This window comes from Panthera leo, chromosome C1, assembly GCF_018350215.1.
Source record: "Panthera leo isolate Ple1 chromosome C1, P.leo_Ple1_pat1.1, whole genome shotgun sequence".
NCBI lineage: Eukaryota > Metazoa > Chordata > Mammalia > Carnivora > Felidae > Panthera > Panthera leo.
Window position 1 is genome coordinate 202,442,257 of NC_056686.1, and position 21,093 is coordinate 202,463,349.

Below are 21,093 nucleotides of genomic sequence, written 5' to 3' on the forward strand. Positions count from 1 at the left end.
ATTTCATGTTTTTCCAACTGAGCCAGCCAGGCACCCCGAATGAATAAACTTAAAAAAAAAACAAACAACACAACAGATTAAGGAGTAGAGTTGGTGAGGAGTGACATAGTAATAAGAGGACAGAGACTGCCCAGGTCTGCTAATAAGATGGTCATCTCGGGGCACCTGCGTGGCTCAGTCAGTTGAATGCCTGGCTCTTGATTTCTGCTCAGGTCACAATCTCACAGTCATGAGATTGAACCCCATGTTGACCTCTGCGCTAGGCATGGAGCCTGCTTAAGATTCTCTCTCTCGGGGCGCCTGGGTGGCTCAGCTGGTTAAGTGTCCAACTCTTGATTTCGGTTCAGGTCATGATCTCGTGGTTCATGAATTCAAGCCCCGCGTTGGGTCTGTGCTGACAGTGTGGAGTGTGCTTGGGATTCTCTCTCTCCCTCTCTGCCCATCCCCCACCTCAAACAAACTTAAAAAAAAAAGACACTCTCCCTCTCTCAAAAAAAAAAAAAAAAAAAGGATTGTCATTCTCTCATGTGCCTGCCCCCAGCTCCCTGGTATTGGTCCTGCTAATGCCTGGTGCCTGCTTAGCCTGTGCCCTGGACTCAGAGCCATTTCCCCAATTCTATCAGTCAGAATGCTGAGCTACTTCAAGCTGGAATTTGTTAAAGGAAATAATGAACGTTAGGTGGTATTTGGGGGAGGAATAGAGAGGAACCGGCCCCGTCAGTACAGCTTCTCCAGCAAAAGCAGCACCGCTGCTCTCAGAGGACCCACCCGCCTCCACCCCTGTGCTCACTTCTGATTTCAGGCCTTGCACAGGCAAGTCTGCTTGGTGGAACCCAGGTTGCGTCTGTACCCTAGCTGCAAGGGAGTCCGGCGAGGGGCACTCGGCTTTGACCTTGGAGGGACAGTACTCATGGGCAACGACCAAAACTGTAGAGGGTCTGCAAAGGTTTGGGTGGCCGCAGAGGACAAATATCCACTACGTCAGGCTGGTTCCCAACGTGCTTGGTCACAAGACTGTGATTGCAGGGAATGGCTAGGGGAGGACCCACCCCGAGGGCTCCTGGTCCATTTGTGAGGAACCCTAGAGGACGATGTGCTCGTGTGTCTGCATCCGGGCGGCGTGGTGGCGTGGCTTCTGAGCTCTTGGACATACGGGACAGGCCTTGGTGGTGGTACATGTGTCAGATAAGTGTTCTGGGCCTCAACGTGCAGGGTGCGGGCATTCAAGTCAGTCTGGGCTGAGGAGAAGGGTGCCAGTGGGGTACTCTGAGTTTCTGCGTTGGTCACCTTTCCTGTTTCCTTTGTCTCGCACACACAGTGGCCATTCTTTGAGTATGCAAGAAGCACGCTTGTCGCAGGATTAAAGACTCCACTGGGAATCCCCACTGTGTTGGGGATTGACAATTACAGGTGCGGGAGAACACAACTGGAAAAGCCCCCAGGAGGCCAGGACATCTGAAGTGGGAGAAATGGAGCATTCCCTGATGTCTAATGGGATGAGTTGGCATGAAACAGCCAATGGCCATCAGCATTTCCCCCAAACTTGGATACCAAGTTTGTAGCCTAGAAGCCAGGGACGGGGCCATGAGGACGACCAAGGGGTCGGAGGTAGACTGAACAGAGCCCTTTGCAATGTTCCCCACTGGAAAAGGCACCAAGGCTCTTGAGTATCTCTAAGGAGGTGAGGGCCCTGTGCAAACATCCCTCAAGATAGAGTCTTGGGACCGAGTCACCTGGCTCAGAGTATAAAGGTTTGGGGTGGCATGTCAGCGTGTTAGGGCTGCTGTAAGAAAGCACCGCAGACCGAGAGGCTTAAACAACAGAGATTTAGCTCAGAGTTCTGGTGACTGGAAGCCTGAGATCAAGATGTCAGCACAGCTATGTTCCCTCTTGAAAATGGTAGAGAAGGATCTGTTCCAGGCCTCTCTCCCAGCTTCTAGTAGCTCCTTGGCTTGTGGCATCCAACTCTGTCTTCACACGGGGTCCTCCCTGAGTGTGCGTCTGTGTCCAAATCTCCCCCTTTTATGACAACACCAGTCCTTTTGGAAAAGGAGCCCACCCTACCCCAGTCTGACTAGGCTGTTTCCATATAAGGCCACCTTCAGAGGTGCCCAGGGTTAGAACTTCGACCTATAAATTTGGCGGGGACACAATTCAATCCATAACAGATGGGTGTCACTCCCGGAGTTCTGGGGCACAGTTCCACATGCTCCATTGGCACACAGCTGACTCACACTGGCGTCTTGTTTCATCCTCTCGATGACCGCCCGCCCTGCAAGATGGGGAGGCCGAGCACATTTCTTTCGATGTAAGAGGCTGGGGGCAGTTAAATGGCTGTGGTTCGGACAGTCACCCTGTACACACCCCCGAGACCTGCTCGGCAGCCTGCTTTCCCAGCTGTGACCATGGCAGGGTAATCAGCCTCCCTGCATCTCTGTTGTGGGAAGGCTGAAACGAGTTTGGAGAGGGTCTGGTGCGGTGCAAAGCCAAGTGGGTGTTCACAGGCCCTCGCTGCCCTCCCCTCTCCCCTTGTGTGGCTCTCGGTGTCGAAAATCTCTTGAATCGAGCCGAGAGCCAGATGAGGGCAGGGGTAGGAGAGCGTATATAACATGCCCAAGGTCACAAGGTTAAACCTCTTTCCCATGCAGAGCACCATCCTGTCCAGCACCCTGTCCCCCATACCCCTTCTCTGCAGGCGTTTTTTTCCCCTCTCCTGGGCTGGCTCACCTTCCCCTGCCCTTTAGCTCCCTCCCGGTCCTGCCTCCACATCGTCTTCTGTCTTCCCAAAGATTGGGGAAGTGGCTGCACTATGTCTTCAACACATTTTATTGAGGGGCTGTTATGGATGTAGCCTGGGGCTGGGTGCCCAATTTCAGCCAGACACCGGAGGATCAAATTGGGATCCAGCAGTTCCTTCCAAAGACCTTTGACCTTGGAAAAGGAGATATGACCTTGGAAAAGGAGAAGTGACCTCAGGGAGTGTAGGTGGGGAGGGGGGCTGTGGCAACTGGGCTACAGAATCTTAGAGCTGGATGGAACCCTGGAACACTCCTACTCCAGGCCACAGAGGGGCAAACCCGGGAGGGGAGGTGATGTGCCAAGGTCGAATGTTGGGTGGTGCCCGGTGGCAGAAGCCAGGCATCTGAGGCTATATTGGGACCAAAGGGGGACGTGGGGGCTGCCTTCCGGTGTCTGTGAGCCTAGTTCCCAAGGTTGGAGGGGCTTGTGTCGGTGCAGGGGTCGCCTCCAGGGCTCCTGAGGGGAGGGAGGGGAGGCTAAAAGCAAAGTGGGGGAGCGATCTGGGGATTGTGGGAATGTAGGGCCGTGCACCCGCCCCCGGCCATGCGTGGGGCGCCGGGAGAAGGGGCTGGCGGGCAGGGTGGGTCCTGCGGGGGCTCGCGCGTGGGGGCCGGGCCGGCCGGGGCGGAGTGAGTCACGGCCCGCCCGCTCCCATTGTGCGGCCCGGCGGCGGCGGCGGTGGCGGCGGCGGAGCTGCGGAGCTGCGGAGCCGAGCGCGAGGAGGTGGAGCCCCGGGCTGCGGGCTCCGGCGCCTGCGTCCGCCCGGCCGGCCCGGCTCGCCGCCGCCGCGGGCGCCCCCCGGCCGTCCGGCCCTGCGCGGCGCCAGGCCCCGGAGCGCGCGCGGGAGATGGGGCGCGGTGGCCGGCGTTGGCCCCGCACGCTCCGGAGCCCCGAGGTACCGCAGGGCGGGGCGCGGCGGGCCAGGACCAGGGCCGGGGCCCCGGAGTGTCCCGGGCGTGGCGGGGCCTCGGATGGGAGCGCGGGCGGGCGGGGGGATCGGGCTCGGCGAGGGGGAGAGGGCGGCCGCGCGAGGCTCCTGACCCCGCCCTCCTCCCCCAGGGCTCCTCACTAGGCCCCTGCAGCGCCCCCTTCTTCTCAACCGGGTCACGGGTCCCTCAGTGAGCAAGGCTCCCAAGTCGCCTCCCCGGCCATGGCCAACGGAGTGATCCCGCCGCCCGGGGGCGCCTCCCCCCTACCCCAGGTGACTGACGCGCGCGGGGGTGGAAGAAGACGGGAGGGACCCCCAAAGAGGAGAGGGGAGTCCTCTGGCCGACCTTGGGACCCCCAGATCCAGGGATGGAGCTGGGTTGGAGGGTATGGGGCGGGGGGGGGGGGGGCGCTTTGGTATTTTTCAGTTCTGTTGCCTCCTCCCCTCCCAAGCCCGGGGAGCCTGGGATGCTGACCCAAGCCTGGGGCACAGGGAGAGGGGGTTGTTGAAGGTGGAGCCCGCTGGTCTCCCCCGCCCACAGCCAGGGCTGGGATTTGGGGGGGGGGGATGTGGGGCGTTCTTGGGTCAAGGGTCCTTAGGAGAGGCTGTCTGAGCCTGCAGGTCCGGGTGCCCTTGGAGGAGCCCCCTCTGAGTCCAGACCTGGAGGAGGAGGACGATGACTTGGGCAAGACCTTGGCTGTGAGCAGGTTTGGGGACCTCATCAGCAAGCCCCCGGCCTGGGACCCTGAGAAGCCCAGCCGCAGCTACAGCGAGCGGGACTTTGAGTGTGGGTAGCCTGGGGACCCCTAGTGTGGCCGCCCTCACCACCATCACCTTCATTGCCGCCATCACCGTGCTCACCACTGGCTTGGTCACCCAGTGCCATCTTGTGCTGGACGCTGTGCTGGACGCTGTGCTGGGCCACCATGCCATGTTAAGTCATCCTGCCTCACCCATCGCCTGTCCACCTTCCAGGGGACCGGGCCCCAGACGCAGGGGAGACACAGGGAGATGGGCCTGAGGCTTCCCTCCGTGACCTTCGTCTTCCCCAAGTCTCTGCCATACCTCTGGCCCTGCTCTCTTCTCTCTGCCTCCTCCCTCAGCTCTGACTCTGCCTTCCCCCCTTGCTGTATCGTGTCCTATTTCCCCGAGCCCCCCTTTCACGACCTTCTCCCTTAGGCCCATTCCCCCGCTCTGCCAGGCCTTACCAATGGCAGGACGTGGATACAGGTGTCGGGGGGAGCCTGGCTCTCGAGGAAGGACTAGGGTGCCCTTGTTTGAGGCCCTGAGCTAGAATAAGGTGTGTGCCCCTAGGGTGGTGAGGGGCCCCCTTCTGCTGTGGGAACCCCAACCGGCTCTCCTGCACCCCCAGTTCACCGGCACACATCCCACCACACCCACCACCCGCTCTCGGCGCGCCTGCCTCCACCCCACAAGCTGCGGCGACTGCCCCCCACCTCTGCCCGGCAGACCAGGAGGAAGAGGAAGAAGGAGAAGACCTCTGCTCCCCCCTCTGAGGGGACCCCTCCCATCCAGGAGGAGGGGGCAGCCGGAGTGGAGGAAGAGGAGGAGGAGGAGGAGGAGGAAGAGGAAGGGGAATCTGAGGCAGAACCTGTGGAGCCCCCGCCCTCAGGGTCCCCACAGAAAGCAAAGGTATGGGTCTGCCCCCGAAGGAGCACCGACTCCTCAGGGAGGGGTGCAGAGAGGAGAGGAAGGAAGACGAAGCAGAGGGGGCTGGGGCTGCCTGGGGGAAGCAGAGTCGGGGGTTGGGGGCTGAGTCTGGGCAGGGACCCAGGCACTCTGCTTTGTCCACAGTTCTCCATTGGAAGTGACGAGGATGACAGTCCTGGCCTCTCCGGGAAGGCTGCCTTCACCAAGCCCCTGCCCTCGGTGGGCCCTTGCTCTGACAAGAGCCCCCAGCAGTCAGTCAGGTACTGGCACCCAGCCCAGAGCAGGTCCCAGGCTCCTTCCTGACCCTGGGGATTGTCCCCAGCTCTGACCCTGGGGAAGAGGGGAGGAGAGGAGAGGGGGCGGAGGAAGCGAGGAGGGGCACGCCTCCCTCTCTATCCACATGACTGACAAAGAGGAGAGAGAAGGTGTCACCAGAGAGGACAGGGCTAGAGGGGGAAGGACAGAGAGGAAGGGGGGGACTGGTGTGGTGGGGGCAGGGAGCTGGACGTGAGCTTCCTTCTCTGCCCAGAAGGAGTCTGTGTCTAGTGCCCAGGGGGCTATTCCAGGCCCCACCCCAAACTGGAGGAGGGCAAAGGAACCCCCTAACCTGGCCCATCTCCACCATGGTTCCCTGTCAAGTCCAAGGCTGCCATGGTGCCTCCTCAGCTCCCCGAGCCCCCGGGCCCGGGCCTCCCGAGTCGCTGGGGAGAAGAGCCGGCCCTGGAGCCCGTCGGCCAGCTATGACCTTCGGGAACGGCTGTGCCCAGGCAGTGCCCTGGGTAGCCCAGGTGGCCCGGAGCAGCAGGTGCCCACTGACGAGGCGGAGGCCCAGATGCTGGGCTCCGCGGACCTGGACGACATGAAGAGTGAGTGACACCCTGTGGCAGCCCCCGTGGCCCACCCCCATGGGCGCCCCGCCTGTGAGGAACCTTGGGGAAGCTCTGTGCTCTCCCCAGACTAGCGCTGGGTCCCCTCTGCAGTATCCCTGTCTGCTGGAATGTGGCCAGGGGCGGGGAGCTCACTACCTCACCAAGCCACTTCTCTGGTTGCCAGAGCTGAGATTTCCCTTCGTGACACCTCTGTCCTTCTGTCCTGATTCTGTCCTCTGAGTCACCCCCTGAATAAGGCAACCTCTCTTCCCCATGGCATTTGGAGATTTTATATCTCCTCTTCCCCTAAGGCTCATCTTCTCATCTTCTTTTTGGCCCCTTCACACTGGCCCCCTGAGCGTGAGCCACTCTTCTGGGTCCTGCTTCTCCCTACATCAGGGGCCCCATACTTGTCACACCACCGTTGGCAGGGCCTGGCCGTGATCTCGGCACATTCCTTCCGTCTTATCAGTGCCCTGGTTTCTGTGCCACCTGTCATCACCCACGGGGCTCTGCGCCCGGGCCAGGGGCATCACTGACCCCACCTCCCTCCCCCTTGGAACCACAGTGTGTGGGTGCGGGTGGGAGGGAGGGCTTTGAGCTCAGTACGTCATGGAAAGTTGCCAGGGCCTGAGGACAGGGACAGGAACAATCCGATGGCAGCAGTGGTGTGGGGGTGGGGGTCAGGGGGAGGGCGTGTTTACAGACTCAGGGAGGGGGCTGGAAGCAGCAGGGAGCAGGCCCGGGGCTGCCAGGAGTCAGGAGGCTCTGGTTGGGTGAAGACCACTGGCCCAGGCTCCCACCTTTTAGGAAAGCCAGGGCTCTGGGAGGGAGCAGGGGCCGAGGGCTCTCCCCCCGGGGGAATGATGAGCCTGCTGGAGGAGGTCACAGAGCCCATCGGGGCACCAAGCCCTAGGCCTGAGGACTCTGAGAGCTGGGGCCCTGGAATGGCCCCAGCCCCCAGCACTCGAGACTCGCTGACCTCAGAGGACTTAGAGATGTTGGTGCTGGACCTTGATGACTGTGACCCATGGGAACCCACCCAGGGCCAGCTGAGCCCCATGACAGGGGGACCAGCTTGTGAGTAACTGGGCAGCTGGCCTTTCCGCAGCTGCTGGCCTGGAAGGGGCAGGCGGGGAGGAAGGGACAGAGCCCTCCTTGAGTCTGCCAGATGTTTGTATCAATGGGGGAGACCTGGGTGCTGAGAGAGGGCACAGGGAAAGTGTTGGGGGCCTGGTGAATTGATACAGGTCATAGAGCTCCAGCATGAGAGGCAGTGGCCATGGGCAAGGGCAAGGGAAGGGAGCTGGGGCCGTGGACTGAGCTGGGGTCTGCCTTTTTACTGTGCTTTGGCCGGTGGTCCCCTGTGTTACTTTGGGCTAGTCCATCTCCCTGTCCGGGCTTCACTGTCCTTGTCTGTGGTGTGGAGGTGTGGACATGGCCCCTGGGCGACCGTGGCACCCGCCAGGTAGACTGGCTGGGCAGAGCAGGGGGCCGGAGGGGTTAACTGTGGCCGTGAGGCCCTGAGCTGGACCCCTGGGACCACGAAGCCTGCCTCGTCTGCAGGTCACCGGCTGGAGGACAACCCTGGCATGCGGCGTCACCTAGTGAAGAAGCCGTCGCGCACGCAGGGTGGGAGGGGCAGCCCCGGTGGCTTGGCCCCCATCCTGCGCAGGAAGAAGAAGAAGAAGACGTTGGATCGGAGGCCTCATGAGGTACCGGGCCTGCGGCTTCCTCTTCCCTCCTCCCCAGAGCCTCCTCTTCCCTCCTCCCTGCCTCGCCTGGGCGCCGTGTCTCCGAGACCGCCGGTCCCACCTGGCGGCCCCCAGACCCTCACCTTGGCGTCCGCCTCAGGTGTTTGTGGAGCTCAATGAGCTGACGCTGGACCGCAGCCAGGAGCCCCACTGGCGGGAGACGGCGCGCTGGATCAAGTTTGAGGAGGATGTGGAGGAAGAGACAGAGCGCTGGGGCAAGCCCCACGTGGCCTCGCTCTCCTTCCGCAGCCTTCTGGAGCTCCGGAGGACCATCGCCCACGGTAGGCGCCCCGCGGGCCTGGCCCTGGGGTGCAGTGCCCTCTTCAGAGGCCCCGGAGGTTGGCCCGCAGCAGGCCGTCCAGCTCTTGGGGACTGCTCCCTGGAGTCCCGGGCCCAGGCGAGGTCCGGCTGCCACTCTGGAGATGTGGGGTCTGACTGCTTGCGTAGCCGTAAGCTCTGAGGGCCTGGGCTGTGCCTCTGGTGCCCGGCGCAGGACCTGGGCCGTAGTAGGCCGCAGTCCACGTGCGGGAAGCTCGCCCATGGCTCCCCTTCCCGGGTTTGGAGGGGCCGTCCCTTGCTCTTGCGTTCCCTTTGCACACCCCCCTCTCTGGCTCGGCGAGGCCACGTGGAACGGTGAGCCCCGGGCGCTTGGCTCGCGCCGCGTGTCTGCCTGCCCCGGGGGAGCGAGGCGGCCGGGGTGATTGTTTCCTATCTGACGGGGCCCTGCCCCCTTCCTCGACTGTGCCCCCAGGAGCTGCCCTCCTGGACCTGGAGCAGACCACTCTGCCGGGCATCGCACATCTCGTGGTGGAGACCATGATCGTGTCTGACCAGATCCGTCCAGAGGACAGGGCCAGTGTCCTTCGCACCCTCCTGCTGAAACACAGGTGCCAGGGTGGGGCGCCTGGGACGGGCCTTCTAGGTCAGCTGCTCTTCCAGGAACACAGACTCACCTGTGTGGCTTTCTAGCCTCTGCTTGCATAACCCAGGCGACAGGGAGTTTATTCCTCGTTCATCTTTGGACAGCACCAGCCGTTAGAAGGTTCTTTCTTACACTGAGGTACAAGGGATGCAGACCCTTTTCTTTTTTTTCTTTTCTGTTTTCTTTTTTTTCTTTCCTTTTCTCTTTTTTTTCTTTTCTTTTCTCTTTTCTTTTCTCTTCTTTTTTCTTTCCTTTTCTCTTTTTTCTCTTTTCTTTTCTTTCTTTTTCCTTTCCTTTTTTCTTTTCTTTTTCCTTTCCTTTTCTCTTTTCTCTTTTCTTTTTTTTCCTTTGTTTTGCTTTTTTCTTTCATGTTTTTTAAATGCTTTTATTTATTTTTGAGAGAGAAAGAGAGAGAAAGAGGATGAGCAGGGGAGGGGCAGAGAGGGACACACAGAATCCGAATCAGGCTCTGAACTGTCAGCACAGAGCCCAACGCAGGGCTCAAACTCACGAACTGTGAGATCATGACCTGAGCCAAAGTCGGATGCTCAACCGACTGAGCCACCCAGGCGCGCACCGCCCCCTCCCCGACCCTTTATTTCTCATTTCTTCATGACCTCAGCCCACTAAGGGCATCTCCTCTTAACCTGCCTTGCTCCCTCTGCCCTCTTCACAGCCATCCCAATGATGACAAGGACACTGGCTTCTTTCCCCGAAACCCGTCCAGCTCCAGCGTGAACTCGGTCATGGGGAATCATCACCCAACCCCCAGCCATGGCCCTGACGGTGCAGTTCCTACCATGGCCGAGGACGTGGGGGAACCAGCCCCTCTCTGGCCTCATGACCCAGATGCCAAGGAGGTCAGTCGCCTTGCTCTGACCTGGGCTGGGGGACTGAGAGGGCTTCTGATTTCACACTGGAAGCCGCTGATGGCTTCGTTGAGCGGGTCAGGAAGTTTGGATGCCTGGTACCTCACAAGACATGTGGGGGATCCAGATACGCATGAGGGCCTCTGCCCTACAGAAATAGGAGGTTTAGATGAGATGATGTGGCAGACCCATGGGAGCTGTTTAAACGAGATAAGGCTGAGGCGGTCGTGAGCTGCTCGGAGGAGGGGTCCACAGCCCGAGTGGTCTGCTCCCGATGTGGGGCGTGTCACCCCGGGGAGGGACAAAACAGGGCCCAGGTCCAGGGGTTGGAGGGCAGAGTCCAGGGGGGCTGAAGCAAGGGAGGGGAGGGCCTGCCACGGCCTCCGGTCAGGGTCCCAGCCCTATTCCAGTTCTGCGTCCTTAGAAGCCCCTCCACATGCCTGGGGGAGACAGTCACCGGGGAAAAAGCCTGAAGCTACTGGAGAAGATCCCTGAAGATGCCGAGGCTACTGTTGTGCTCGTGGGTAAGGAGGGCGGGGGGCTGGGGTTACTGGGTGTGTGGGTTTCCTTCCACTGTGGTCTGCTGGTCTTATGCTCTGGCCTGCAGGCCACCTCTTTCATCCCTGGCCAGCCCCCCAACTTGTACCTGCTTTTCCTGACAGCCTGTCTTGCCCCCAGCTCTTTCTTTCTCAGTCCTCTGCCTGCCTCCCGTCCAGTTTTCTGCTGTTTGGGACTGCTGCTAGTCCGCACGGCACTTTTGTGGGAGTTAAAAAGAAGCACTCTTTCTTGAAGACTATGAATGTTTCATCTATTGATGAATCATAATAAATATGTAAACGTATGAATGAATAGGGTTTCTTTAGATTGGGGTTTCTTCGTGCAGCACGCAACCTGCTCAACTGTACATGACAGCCCCAGATGTTTTCTTTAGGGCCAGCCTGGACTGATCCTCTTTACCCAGTGCCCGGTGCCTTACTCTCCCCCACAGGCTGTGTGCCTTTCTTGGAGCAGCCGGCGGCAGCTTTTGTGCGACTGAATGAGGCTGTGCTCTTGGAGTCTGTGCTCGAGGTCCCGGTGCCGGTTCGCTTTCTCTTTGTGATGCTGGGTCCCAGCCACACCAGCACTGACTACCACGAGCTTGGGCGTTCCATTGCCACCCTCATGTCTGACAAGGTGGGTCCTGCAGGCCCCGGGCTGGGTGCTCTAGGCCTGTTCCCCTGAGCCCTACTTTTCCCCAGTCTCTCCCTGCCTACCTTGGTGCCTGTGGATGCAGGGGTGCTGGGGGCCCTTCTGGGTGGAGGCAGTGCTCTGGAGTGGTTGTGAAGGAGCTGTTGGCCAAGGGGAGAAGAGGGAGCCCTAGGCTGGGGCCGTTGGAAGGGGAGGTGGTTGAAGAGGGAGAAAGAGTTCTGGATGAGTCATGAGACTTGAAGGGGAGGGCTGGGTATGTCGGTCTTTGCTGTGGCTTCTCCTCGGCTTGGATAGGAAGGTCCTCTGGCCAGGGGTGATGTTGGAAATCCGTACTGACCAACCTGTAGGGTGTGGGTACTCTAGTCAGAATGGTTTCGGGGGCCCCTGCTATGCCAAGCGTTGCCCCTTTAGTTGTGGTGTTGTGGAAAAATCTCGAAGCTCCTAGGGGAACAGAAAGCATTCGGAGGTTCAGGGTTGTGGCCGGCCGATTCCTGGCCAGCAGGGACATGACTCCATATTTTGACAATCGGATTGGACGTGTATACGTGGCCAGACATCCACCCTGCCTCTGGCTCTGTGAGGGCCCAACGCCTCCTCTCCGAAGCCCTCCCAGGGGCGCTCTGGGAGGCTCAGCCCTTGCCTCTCCTGCCCCCAGCTGTTTCATGAGGCTGCCTACCAGGCAGATGACCGGCAGGACCTCCTGAGTGCCATCAGCGAGTTCCTGGATGGCAGCATCGTGATCCCCCCATCGGAGGTAGAGGGCCGTGACCTGCTGCGCTCCGTGGCCGCCTTCCAGCGCGAGCTGCTGAGGAAGCGGAGGGAGCGTGAACAGACCAAAGTGGAGATGACTACCCAGGGAAGCTATGTGGCCCCTGGGAAAGGTCAGCCCCTTTGGGGCCCATCCCCTACCCGCCCTGGAGCTCCTAAGGTCGTGACCCAGCCTGCCCTGACTCCCTAGCTCCTGCATGCCCGCTCCCAGCCCCTGTCGGGGAGGACTGAGCCCAGGGCCCCGCCGCGGGAGGGGTGGTCTGTGCTCCAACAGCCCCTTGTTCCCCCAGAGCTGGCTGTGGAGTTGGGGGGCTCTGAGGCGACCCCCGAAGATGACCCCCTGCTGCGGACTGGCTCAGTGTTTGGGGGGCTCGTGCGGGATGTGAAGCGTCGGTACCCGCACTACCCCAGTGACCTGCGAGACGCCTTGCACTCCCAGTGCGTGGCGGCCGTGCTGTTCATCTACTTCGCTGCCCTCAGCCCTGCCATCACCTTCGGGGGCCTGCTAGGTGAGAGGGAGGGGAGGCAGGGCGAGGCGCCCAGCGTCACCCTCAAGGTCTGTGATCGGGGGACCCCAGGGATCACTCTTGCAGGGGGTGGGAGGGGTGCAAGGGGCGAGGGAGGCTGTGGCCGCCCCAGGGGTGCTGGTGGTGAGGGGCCTGGGAGGGATGGGGCTGGGCTCTGGGGGGCTGCTCTGTCCTAGTTGGGTCCCCAGGTCAGGGTAAGCTAGATGAAGAGGAGGGCCCGGGTCCAAGGAGCCAGGCCAGGGCCCTCCTGCTGACCCTCGCCCTTGCCAGGGGAGAAGACGGAGGGCCTGATGGGCGTGTCCGAGCTGATTGTGTCCACCGCTGTGCTTGGCGTCCTCTTCTCCCTGCTGGGGGCCCAGCCGCTTCTTGTGGTCGGCTTCTCCGGGCCATTGCTGGTGTTTGAAGAAGCCTTCTTCAAGGTGACGGCACTACCCTGCCCCTCCCCAGGGATCAGCTTCTCATGCCCTGTCCCTTGGCCCAGGCCATGGGTCCCTGCAGTGTCTCCCCTCCTCCCCGTTTGGATCCCGTGACCTCTCCCCCCCCCCCCCCCACAGGGTCTCTGACCTCTGTGGGTAACCACACCTCCCTCCTGTCCTCCAGTTCTGCCGAGCCCAGGACCTGGAATACCTCACCGGCCGGGTGTGGGTTGGCCTCTGGCTGGTGGTTTTTGTCCTTGCCCTGGTGGCCGCCGAAGGCAGCTTCCTGGTCCGCTATATCTCACCTTTCACCCAGGAGATCTTCGCCTTTCTCATCTCGCTTATTTTCATCTATGAGACCTTCCACAAGCTCTACAAGGTGGAGGTCCAGAGAGGTCTTGGGGGGTGGGCGTAGGTGGGGGCTGGGAAGCACCCTGGGGAGGAGAGCATGGGGGTGGCGCATGGAGCCCTGGGAGCAGAGGGGGCAGGGAGGAGGGCTCTGTTGGGTGTGGGCGTGGGGGGTTGGGACACCCTGGGCTAGGTCAGCGCTGAAGGGCAGGGAGCCACAGCCAGAGGGTACAGGTTAGAACTCCAGTGGGGTCCAACCAGTATGTGATGGAGTGGGGCGCTGTCGGTGCTATGGGGCTCCTTTTGTAGAGGACTGTGTGTGTGTGTGTGTGTGCACGCGCGTGTGCGCGTGCATGGTGTAGCTGGGTGTCCCGTGACACTGTTGCCTGGTCAGGTATGTGAGGACCCAGGGCGAAATCAGGGTGATGAAATTAGGGTCACCTGCCCAGGTTGAGTGTCACAACCTTGTAACCCACACAGGTATTCACGGAGCACCCACTGCTGCCATTCTACCCTCCTGAGGGGGCATTGGAGGCTGGGCTAGACCTGAATGGGAGCGCCCTGCCCCCCACTGAGGGGCCGCCGGGCCCGAGGAACCAGCCCAACACGGCTCTGCTGTCCCTCATTCTCATGCTTGGGACCTTCCTCATTGCCTTCTTCCTACGAAAGTTCAGGAACAGCCGCTTCTTGGGTGGCAAGGTGCGTGGCTGGGGAGTGGGGGGCCCCCGTGGGTCCCCCCCACCCCCAGTTCCTGCCATCACTGCCAGTCTCCGCTCCAGAGAGGGGCTTCCCCCTTGTCCCGGTCAACCCATGGACCTAAACCGAATCTGTGCAGTCCCTTCCCCACCGGAAGCGTCAGAGAAATTGAATCAGGGGAGGAATGTCCTCTTGAGCTGCGCAGCACCCGTGGGACTTAGAGGGACGGGTCAGGGGATTTCTGGCTCCAGCTCAGACCCAAGGGAATCGGGAGTAATGAGCCCTCATGTCAGTGCCCCTGGACCTCACGTTCACCTTCTGCTCCTTTACCCCATTGGCTCCTCTCTCCAGGCTCGCCGCATCATTGGGGATTTTGGCATCCCCATTTCCATTCTGGTGATGGTCCTAGTGGATTACTCTATTACAGACACCTACACGCAGGTGAGCGAGCTCCCCCGCCCCCCAGCCCCGGCAGGGGATTCTCACCCCAGAGTCCTGAGAGGGAGGCCACGACTCGTTCCCATTGCTGCAGTGGCCACGATCAAGGGTGGGCCTCAGCTTTCCTAGTGACATGGTGACCTGCTGGGGCCGCGCTGGGGTGGGTGGGTGGGCTGGGGGCCGCTGAGGTGGCCAGCCGGGGGGGGGGTGTGTGAGGCTGTGTGACCCTGTGCCTAGACTCCTGGAGCAAGTAATGGGCTGGGGGCCAAACGACAGGTGTCCCTGGGCCTCAGGGAGAAAAGATGTCATTCTCTTTTACCAGACCCTTGTAGGGACAGTGACTTTGGAAGACGGAAAACTAATTTCCCCCAAACCTGTTCATATCCAGGTTTCCTGGAGTCCTGGGACAGGGAACACAGAACTTGGTGGTAGGGGCAGTGCCACCCTGTGGGGTTCTTAGCATGGGGAGGCCGTGTGCCTGAACCCTGTCTTCCTTCCTGCCATGCAGAAGCTGACGGTGCCCACAGGGCTCTCAGTGACATCCCCCCATAAGCGCACGTGGTTCATCCCACCCCTGGGCAGTGCCCGTCCCTTCCCGCCCTGGATGATGGTGGCGGCGGCTGTCCCTGCCCTCCTGGTCCTCATCTTGATCTTCATGGAGACACAGATCACTGCGTGAGGGGGCTGGAGGACCCTGGGTGGAGGAGGTTGGGGAGGAGCGGGAAGCGGTGGGAGTGGTGGCAAGGGGGGGGCACGTGGGCCTGGGCACAGTTTCCCTGCGGTGCTGTGACACGATACCCATCTGTCTGCATCACCATTTGCGAGGTGGCACTTGGCAGTCCTCACCACACTCTGGCAGTACGTTCTCTCGCCCAGTGATGCTTGCATGTGTCTCATTTTGGTTTTAAACCACAACGTGGTGAGATCTGGCATCTGGCTTTTGTGGTGCTTTAAATACCCACAGTATGAGATTTTAGCTCTGATTTGCTTAGCCGTGAGAACATCGCTTTGGGAACTTGAAAGAGGAAACTGGCAGGCCCCGGGGAGAGCTCTTCCCTGCATGTCGTTCCCCCCCACGACGACGCTGTCCCTGCTGCGCGTGCCCGGCCTCGCGGCTGGCCTGCCCTCCTAGCCCCTCAGCCCTCGCTTCCCGTCCCGTCCCTGCAGGCTCATCGTCAGCCAGAAGGCACGGAGGCTGCTCAAGGGCTCTGGCTTCCACCTGGACCTGCTCCTGATCGGCTCGCTGGGGGGGCTCTGTGGGCTGTTTGGGTTGCCCTGGCTCACGGCTGCCACCGTCCGCTCAGTCACTCATGTGAATGCACTGACTGTTATGCGCACTGCCATCGCTCCTGGCGACAAGCCCCAGATCCAGGAGGTGCGGGAGCAGCGGGTCACTGGAGTGCTCATCGCCAGCCTCGTGGGTGAGAGCACCCACCTTGCAAGGCCCCCTGCCCCCACCCCACAGACTTGCCTTCTCGGACCCTGTGGCCTTAAATCCATTGTCTATCCCGGACTTGACCCAGGCGACTCCTGAGTCTCCGAAGGCATCACGTCTAGCACCCGCTGTGACCCCAACCTGCCTCTTAACACTCTGTGAACCTTTTTACCCCGAGCCTTTTCCTGGTTCTCTGTCCTGCTCCATCTTCTCTTGTTTGTAGCGACGAGGCCCAGATCCCCTCTCCACGGGGCCCGTCCATCTTCATGGGGGCCGTCCGAGGGGTCAGGTAGGTCTGTGTCACCTCCTCCAGGCCTGTCTATCGTCATGGGGGCTGTGCTGCGCCGGATCCCGTTGGCTGTGCTCTTTGGGATTTTCCTGTACATGGGGGTCACGTCACTGTCCGGCATCCAGCTGTCCCAGCGTCTGTTGCTTATCCTCATGCCGGCGAAACACCATCCTGAGCAACCCTATGTGACCAAGGTGGGGCCAGGAAGCATGGAGGTGGGGGGGAGGGGTGATGGGGAGGGGCCGCGAGGGATTCCCCGGGCTGGAGATGGACAGGATGACGGTGGAGGGTAAGTTGGGGCCTGGGGAGCTGAGTCCCCAGAGACTCGGGGGGGGGGTGGGGGGTGGGGGGAGGAGCAGGCCGAGGGCTGCGCCGCCGTGAGACTTGAGGCCGGTTCCCCAGGTGAAGACGTGGCGGATGCACCTGTTCACCTGCATCCAGCTGGGCTGCATCGCGCTGCTCTGGGTCGTCAAGTCCACAGCGGCCTCACTCGCCTTTCCCTTCCTGCTGCTGCTCACGGTGCCTCTGAGGCGTTGCCTTCTGCCCCGGCTCTTCCAGGAAAGGGAGCTGCAGGCGGTAAGGGATGCCGTGCGGGGCGGTGTGAGGGCAGATGGGCCCTGGAATCGGGGGCTCCTGGGTCCCAGCCTCTGCTGTGCCACCTGCTAGTTGTGTGGCCAGAGGCAAGTTACCTAACCTCCTGGAATCTTACTTCCAGCTGTAGGAAGGGGCTGATAATGGAGTCTTCCTTATAGGAGTGTCGTGAGGGTTAAGCGCTAATCCAGGTAAAGCACCAAGTATGACGGTTTGGTGTGAAATCCGCACAGGACTACTGCAGATAGCTGTGCAGGTCGTGTCCTGGACGAAAGCACACAGCTCAGGGACAAGCGGGGGTGGAGTGGCACCGAAACCCACCCCGAGCTCTGGTTTGGTCAGCTGGAGGAAGGGACGTGGTTTTGAAGTCACCCACCTGAACGCGCTGTACAGGGGTAACACAGAAGCGAGGATTGGCCCCTTGGAAGTACTTGAGTGGCGGTAGCGGCTGTCACCGTTACTGTTATCGGGAGGTGTCACTGGGCTGGCGACCTGAGGGTTTTGGCCAGAGGGAAGTGTTTCAGGCTGGGGTCATGGTCCCCGCAGTCAGGGAGGCCCGGGAGGGTGTGGGCTGCTGGCCGGAGGCGTTGCCGGGGACTGGGAGGGCGGGAGCCGCCTCCCTGCCTCTCCCAACCCTCTCCCTTCTGCAGCTGGACTCTGAAGATGCTGAACCAAACTTTGACGAGGACGGCCAGGATGAATACAACGAGCTGCACATGCCCGTGTGATCCTCCAACGTGGTGCCCCTCAGAGACCCCGATACCTTAGTGGTTGACACCTGGGCCCCAGTCGGAGCCCAGCCCCAGGGCCAGCGGGTTCCTCACAACCCAGAGACGTGCCTGGAACCACCACCGCCACGGCCAGAGCAGCCCGATGACTCTGCCCAGGGCACTGACCTTGGCTCACCCAGGCCCTTTCACAGACCAGACCGGCACAGGCTTTGAGCTCATTATAACCACACTCCTTGTCTTGTGTCTGCCTCACTTTCTTGGTTCCATCTCTGGTCTCTCAGGTCATACTTATCCAACTGGAATTGGAAGAATTCTATTTTCAGGGTCATCAAAGCCAGGGAGAGTTTGGAGGCAAGGACAGAATTCTTGGGGGAACGGGAGAGAATCAAGGCCACAGAAGGTCAGAGCTGGACCTTATCGTCACCCCCTTGGGCCCTCTCGAGTACAGCTGAGGAAGGAGCAGGAGGCTCAAGGTCTGGCTCAAGGTCACATACTGCTAATCTGGCCCCTGCTTAGAAGGGGGAGGGTGGGAAAGGGGAAGGGGAGGAGGTTGCTCCGCTTTAGCCACTAGAGAAATCAGAGTGTCTCCAGTGGCTTTGGGACTGTAGAGGGAAATGGAAAATGTTTATCTTCTTTTCCTGATCCCTGGCATTCCGAGGAGCAGGGACAGTAGCCCAATCCCCTAGACGCCAGGGTGGTGCTGGATTTGGGTCCCTGGACCGTTTTAGATTCTCAGGGCTTAAAAGAGTGGCAGTTGGGGATTCCTGAGGCCACTCCTTGTGCAACAGTCTGTTATGCCAGAAATAACCTGTGAGGCCTTGAAGAGGGTGCAAACTGGGAGCCCATTGCGTCACAGTTGCTAGGCAACCGGTAGCGTTGTGAAGCAGGTTGGCCCTGTGTTGCCCCCTGGTGGCCATTCTCTCACACTGCAGGCTCCGTCCCCACCGGGCAGGAGTAGTGCTGCCACCTGGTGGACCCGCTGGATCTCGTGGTCAGAGATCCCAGGGAAGCACATTCTGTGCCTCCTTGGGAGACACGGAGAGGGGCCGGGAATGTTACGTGGAGTTCCACAGCCCCCTGGGTGGCTCTGCGCATCCCGATCCAGGCTCCCTCAGCCCCACCCTAGCTGGCCTTGCTTCTTCCTTAGCCTTTTCCTAGTTTCCTCCCTCGTGTTCAGGCCAACAGCTAGAGCCCTGAAGCTGGTCAGCACAGAGGGGACAGACCGCTGTGAGGCCGTTTGTCGTGTTCATCGGGAAGAGATGCGCCCTTCCAGACGTCCCAGATTGTCATTTGGGTTTAAGCATTTCAGTCCAGCCGGCCCCTTTGGTCTCCAGCGACACCATGGCCTCTAAGTTCATTTGGCCTTTGACTGGCTCGCTTGGCCTAATGAAGACAAAACCCCTTTTCCCTGAGGTTGGCCAAGTCCCGGTGGAATTTCAGAGGAACTGTGCCAGGAGCAAAGTGAATGAAGGTCAAACACAAAACCCGGAAAGTAGATGAGAGCAGAGCAGATTGCGAACGAGATGGCAGAGGCAACAGATGGGCGTGGCTGAGAGGCGTTGTATGCAGGGGTGGGGGTGGGGGGTCCGTCAGGGTGCGGGTGGGTTTCCCCATTTGGTCTGGGGGATGCGGGGACCCCACAGGAAAGAACCTACTACTTCCTAAGCCCCTGAGGGCAAGTGCTAACTTGAGCCACGAAAGCTTGGCTCTTCATTGGACACGGGCTGTGTCAGTCATCTCTACTTGGCAAATAGCTGAGAGGTGGGGGTGTTCCTCAACCGGAAAATGAGAAACAAGATGGCGGGGGCTTTTCAAAAGGAATGCGTCTGGGTCCTGGCTGGTGGCCTTCAGTAAAATTAGGAGCCAGGGCCTCAGAGCAGTAGGTGAAAAGGTAGAACCAGATACAACTTCTGGCTAGTGAACATGTCGCCCAGTGTGGAAGGATTTGAATAAGACCTAAGAGCCTGGGACCCTGAAGACAAGCGCCACCCACCTTTTCCCGGCCCCCACCGAGGGAAGGCAGGTGCAGTTGAATCAGGTTTTGGAGGGCAGAGTTGGCCAACCCATACGCTGAACTGCCTGGTCAGAGGGATTCTTCCTCACCCAGGGTGGGGGCCTGTAGAGGCTCCAAGAGGCCCGAGGAGGTTGCAGCACCCCGAAAGTTTGCCAGGGATGGGTACCTTGAGGGTGGCAGAGGAAGGAGGCACAGTGGGGGCCAGGTTAGGCATGGAAGAAAGACAAGGGATGATGAAGCAGTGGCAAACCCATAGAATGGCAGCTGGCTTGGTTTGGGGCCTGGACAGTTAGAGCTCATTTCATTTCATTTGGGTTTTCTCTGACTTTCTCTTCACTGACCCTCTCACCCTATCCTCCTGGGGCATTGGGCAGCTTGATTGAGGATGTCTTCTTCCGGGGGAAGGAGAGGGAACCAACAGAGAGGAGCCCCATCTGGTACCATCTGGTGGCCCAGCTCTGGGGGACTATGATGGGGTTAGAGGCCACGTATTTATTTTTTTATTATAATTTTTTTATTTTAGAGAGTGAGAGCACATGGGGGAGAGGGGCAGAGGGAGAGAGAGATAATCCCAACCAGACTTCACACTCAGCGCAGAGCCCAACAAGGGGGTTAGATCATGACCCAGGGTCAAAAGTTGGATGCTCAATCGACTGAGCGACCCAGGTACCCTGAGGTCATGGTACTTAAAAATTTTTTTTTGCTAATGTTTATTTATTTTTGAGAGACAGAGACAAAGCACGAGCGGGGCGGGGGAGCAGTGGACAGAGAGAAAGGGAGACACGGAATCCAAAGCAGGTTCTAGGCTCCGAGCTGTCAGCACAGACCCCGATGCAGGCTTGAACTCAAGAACTGTGAGATCACGACCTGGCCTGAAGTCGGATGCTTAACCAACTGAGCCACCCAGGCACCCCTTTGGTATTTTTGAATGACAGGCCCCACTGCTATCTGCTTGAGACTAGAAGCAGCTTGGCAAGTGGGCACAAGCAAGGTGGGACAGGACCCTTCTGATAAGGAGAATAGTGGACCCACTGCCATTTTACCCTCCCCTTGCAGCTTTCTGAGTGGAGTCATGGCCACATCTTGGGTGGCTGTCCAACACTTTCGTTCTCAGACAAGTCCAAGCCCACTTCAGGCCCAGGGAAGTGCTACCTCATTCTTTTACTTTGAGCAAAGAGGGCGGCTGGCGCCTTGTTCCGTGCTGAGGATTCAGCTCACTCAAGATGTCTGATGCACTCGTGAAAGCTTCTGGCTGTCAGCGCTCATAGACCATCTGCTTGGATTGCCCTGAACCCCTCCTTCAGGGCACAGAACCTGGCAATAATGTGTCCCATTTGGCAGCCTGTGTGACATCTCTTATTGTGTTAGGTGACTCAAATAATGATCATGCCTGTTGACACTTAGAACTTCCGAAGGGAATTCTGAGTAGCAATGGAAAGGCGAAGCAGAAGTCAAGGACACTTGTGCCAACACCGCCCGTATAGCTGGTCATGAAGCCATTGCTGAAAATAGCAATAAAACAGGTTCTGTGGATCCAACTGTGGGTTGAATCTAGTGTGGCAAATAGGAAACCCAGAGCGAGGGGTTTGGTTTCCAGATAAATAAATGATATAACTCTCCGAGAGACAACTCGATTAGTTGTGTGACTGCCCACTTGTGCAAAGAGCAAACTCCAGGATTTGTAGGGTTTATGTTCTGGAAGGAAGATTTATTTGAGACCTCTGCTGGGATTATTTTTAATCTAGTTGAAAATGTTTCTTTTGCTTTTTTTTTTACATTTATTTATTTTTGATAGGCAGAGAGAGACAGAGCACAAGTGGGGGAGGGGCAGAGAGAGAAG

At 59.6% G+C, this 21,093-nt stretch overlaps 1 protein-coding gene across 3 annotated transcripts; it reads left to right on the forward strand.

Moving 5' to 3' along the window:
- The first annotated feature begins 3,614 nt into the window (after nt 1-3,614).
- SLC4A3 (solute carrier family 4 member 3) lies at nt 3,615-17,482 on the forward strand. 3 transcript variants are annotated; one of them, XM_042950248.1, is made up of 23 exons: nt 3,615-3,694; nt 3,859-4,000; nt 4,349-4,514; nt 5,100-5,380; nt 5,543-5,658; nt 6,038-6,264; nt 7,834-7,982; nt 8,122-8,302; nt 8,773-8,908; nt 9,620-9,803; nt 10,237-10,336; nt 10,801-10,985; nt 11,656-11,881; nt 12,059-12,277; nt 12,566-12,714; nt 12,896-13,090; nt 13,540-13,758; nt 14,107-14,196; nt 14,702-14,868; nt 15,361-15,614; nt 15,942-16,111; nt 16,320-16,493; nt 17,159-17,482. In XM_042950248.1, the coding sequence occupies exons 2-23, from the start codon at nt 3,950-3,952 to the stop codon at nt 17,234-17,236; spliced, it is 3,717 nt and encodes a 1,238-aa protein (XP_042806182.1). In that variant the 5' UTR covers nt 3,615-3,694; nt 3,859-3,949; the 3' UTR covers nt 17,237-17,482. The 3 variants fall into 3 exon arrangements, with proteins under 3 accessions (XP_042806182.1, XP_042806183.1, XP_042806184.1); XM_042950249.1 differs by having other exon boundaries at nt 6,065-6,264; XM_042950250.1 differs by lacking the exons at nt 3,615-3,694; nt 3,859-4,000; nt 4,349-4,514; ... (1 more) ...; nt 5,543-5,658; nt 6,038-6,264 and adding an exon at nt 7,131-7,347.
- Nucleotides 17,483-21,093: the final 3,611 nt, after the last annotated feature.

Bases quoted from the DNA above. Each gene is read 5' to 3' on its own strand.
- SLC4A3 (XM_042950248.1), top strand. From the start codon at position 3,950: ATGGCCAACGGAGTGATCCCGCCGCCCGGGGGCGCCTCCCCCCTACCC. The intron at 10,337-10,800 runs GTAAGGAGGGCG...TCTCCCCCACAG, and splicing joins GGCTACTGTTGTGCTCGTGG to GCTGTGTGCCTTTCTTGGAG. The intron at 16,494-17,158 runs GTAAGGGATGCC...TCCCTTCTGCAG, and splicing joins AGGAAAGGGAGCTGCAGGCG to CTGGACTCTGAAGATGCTGA.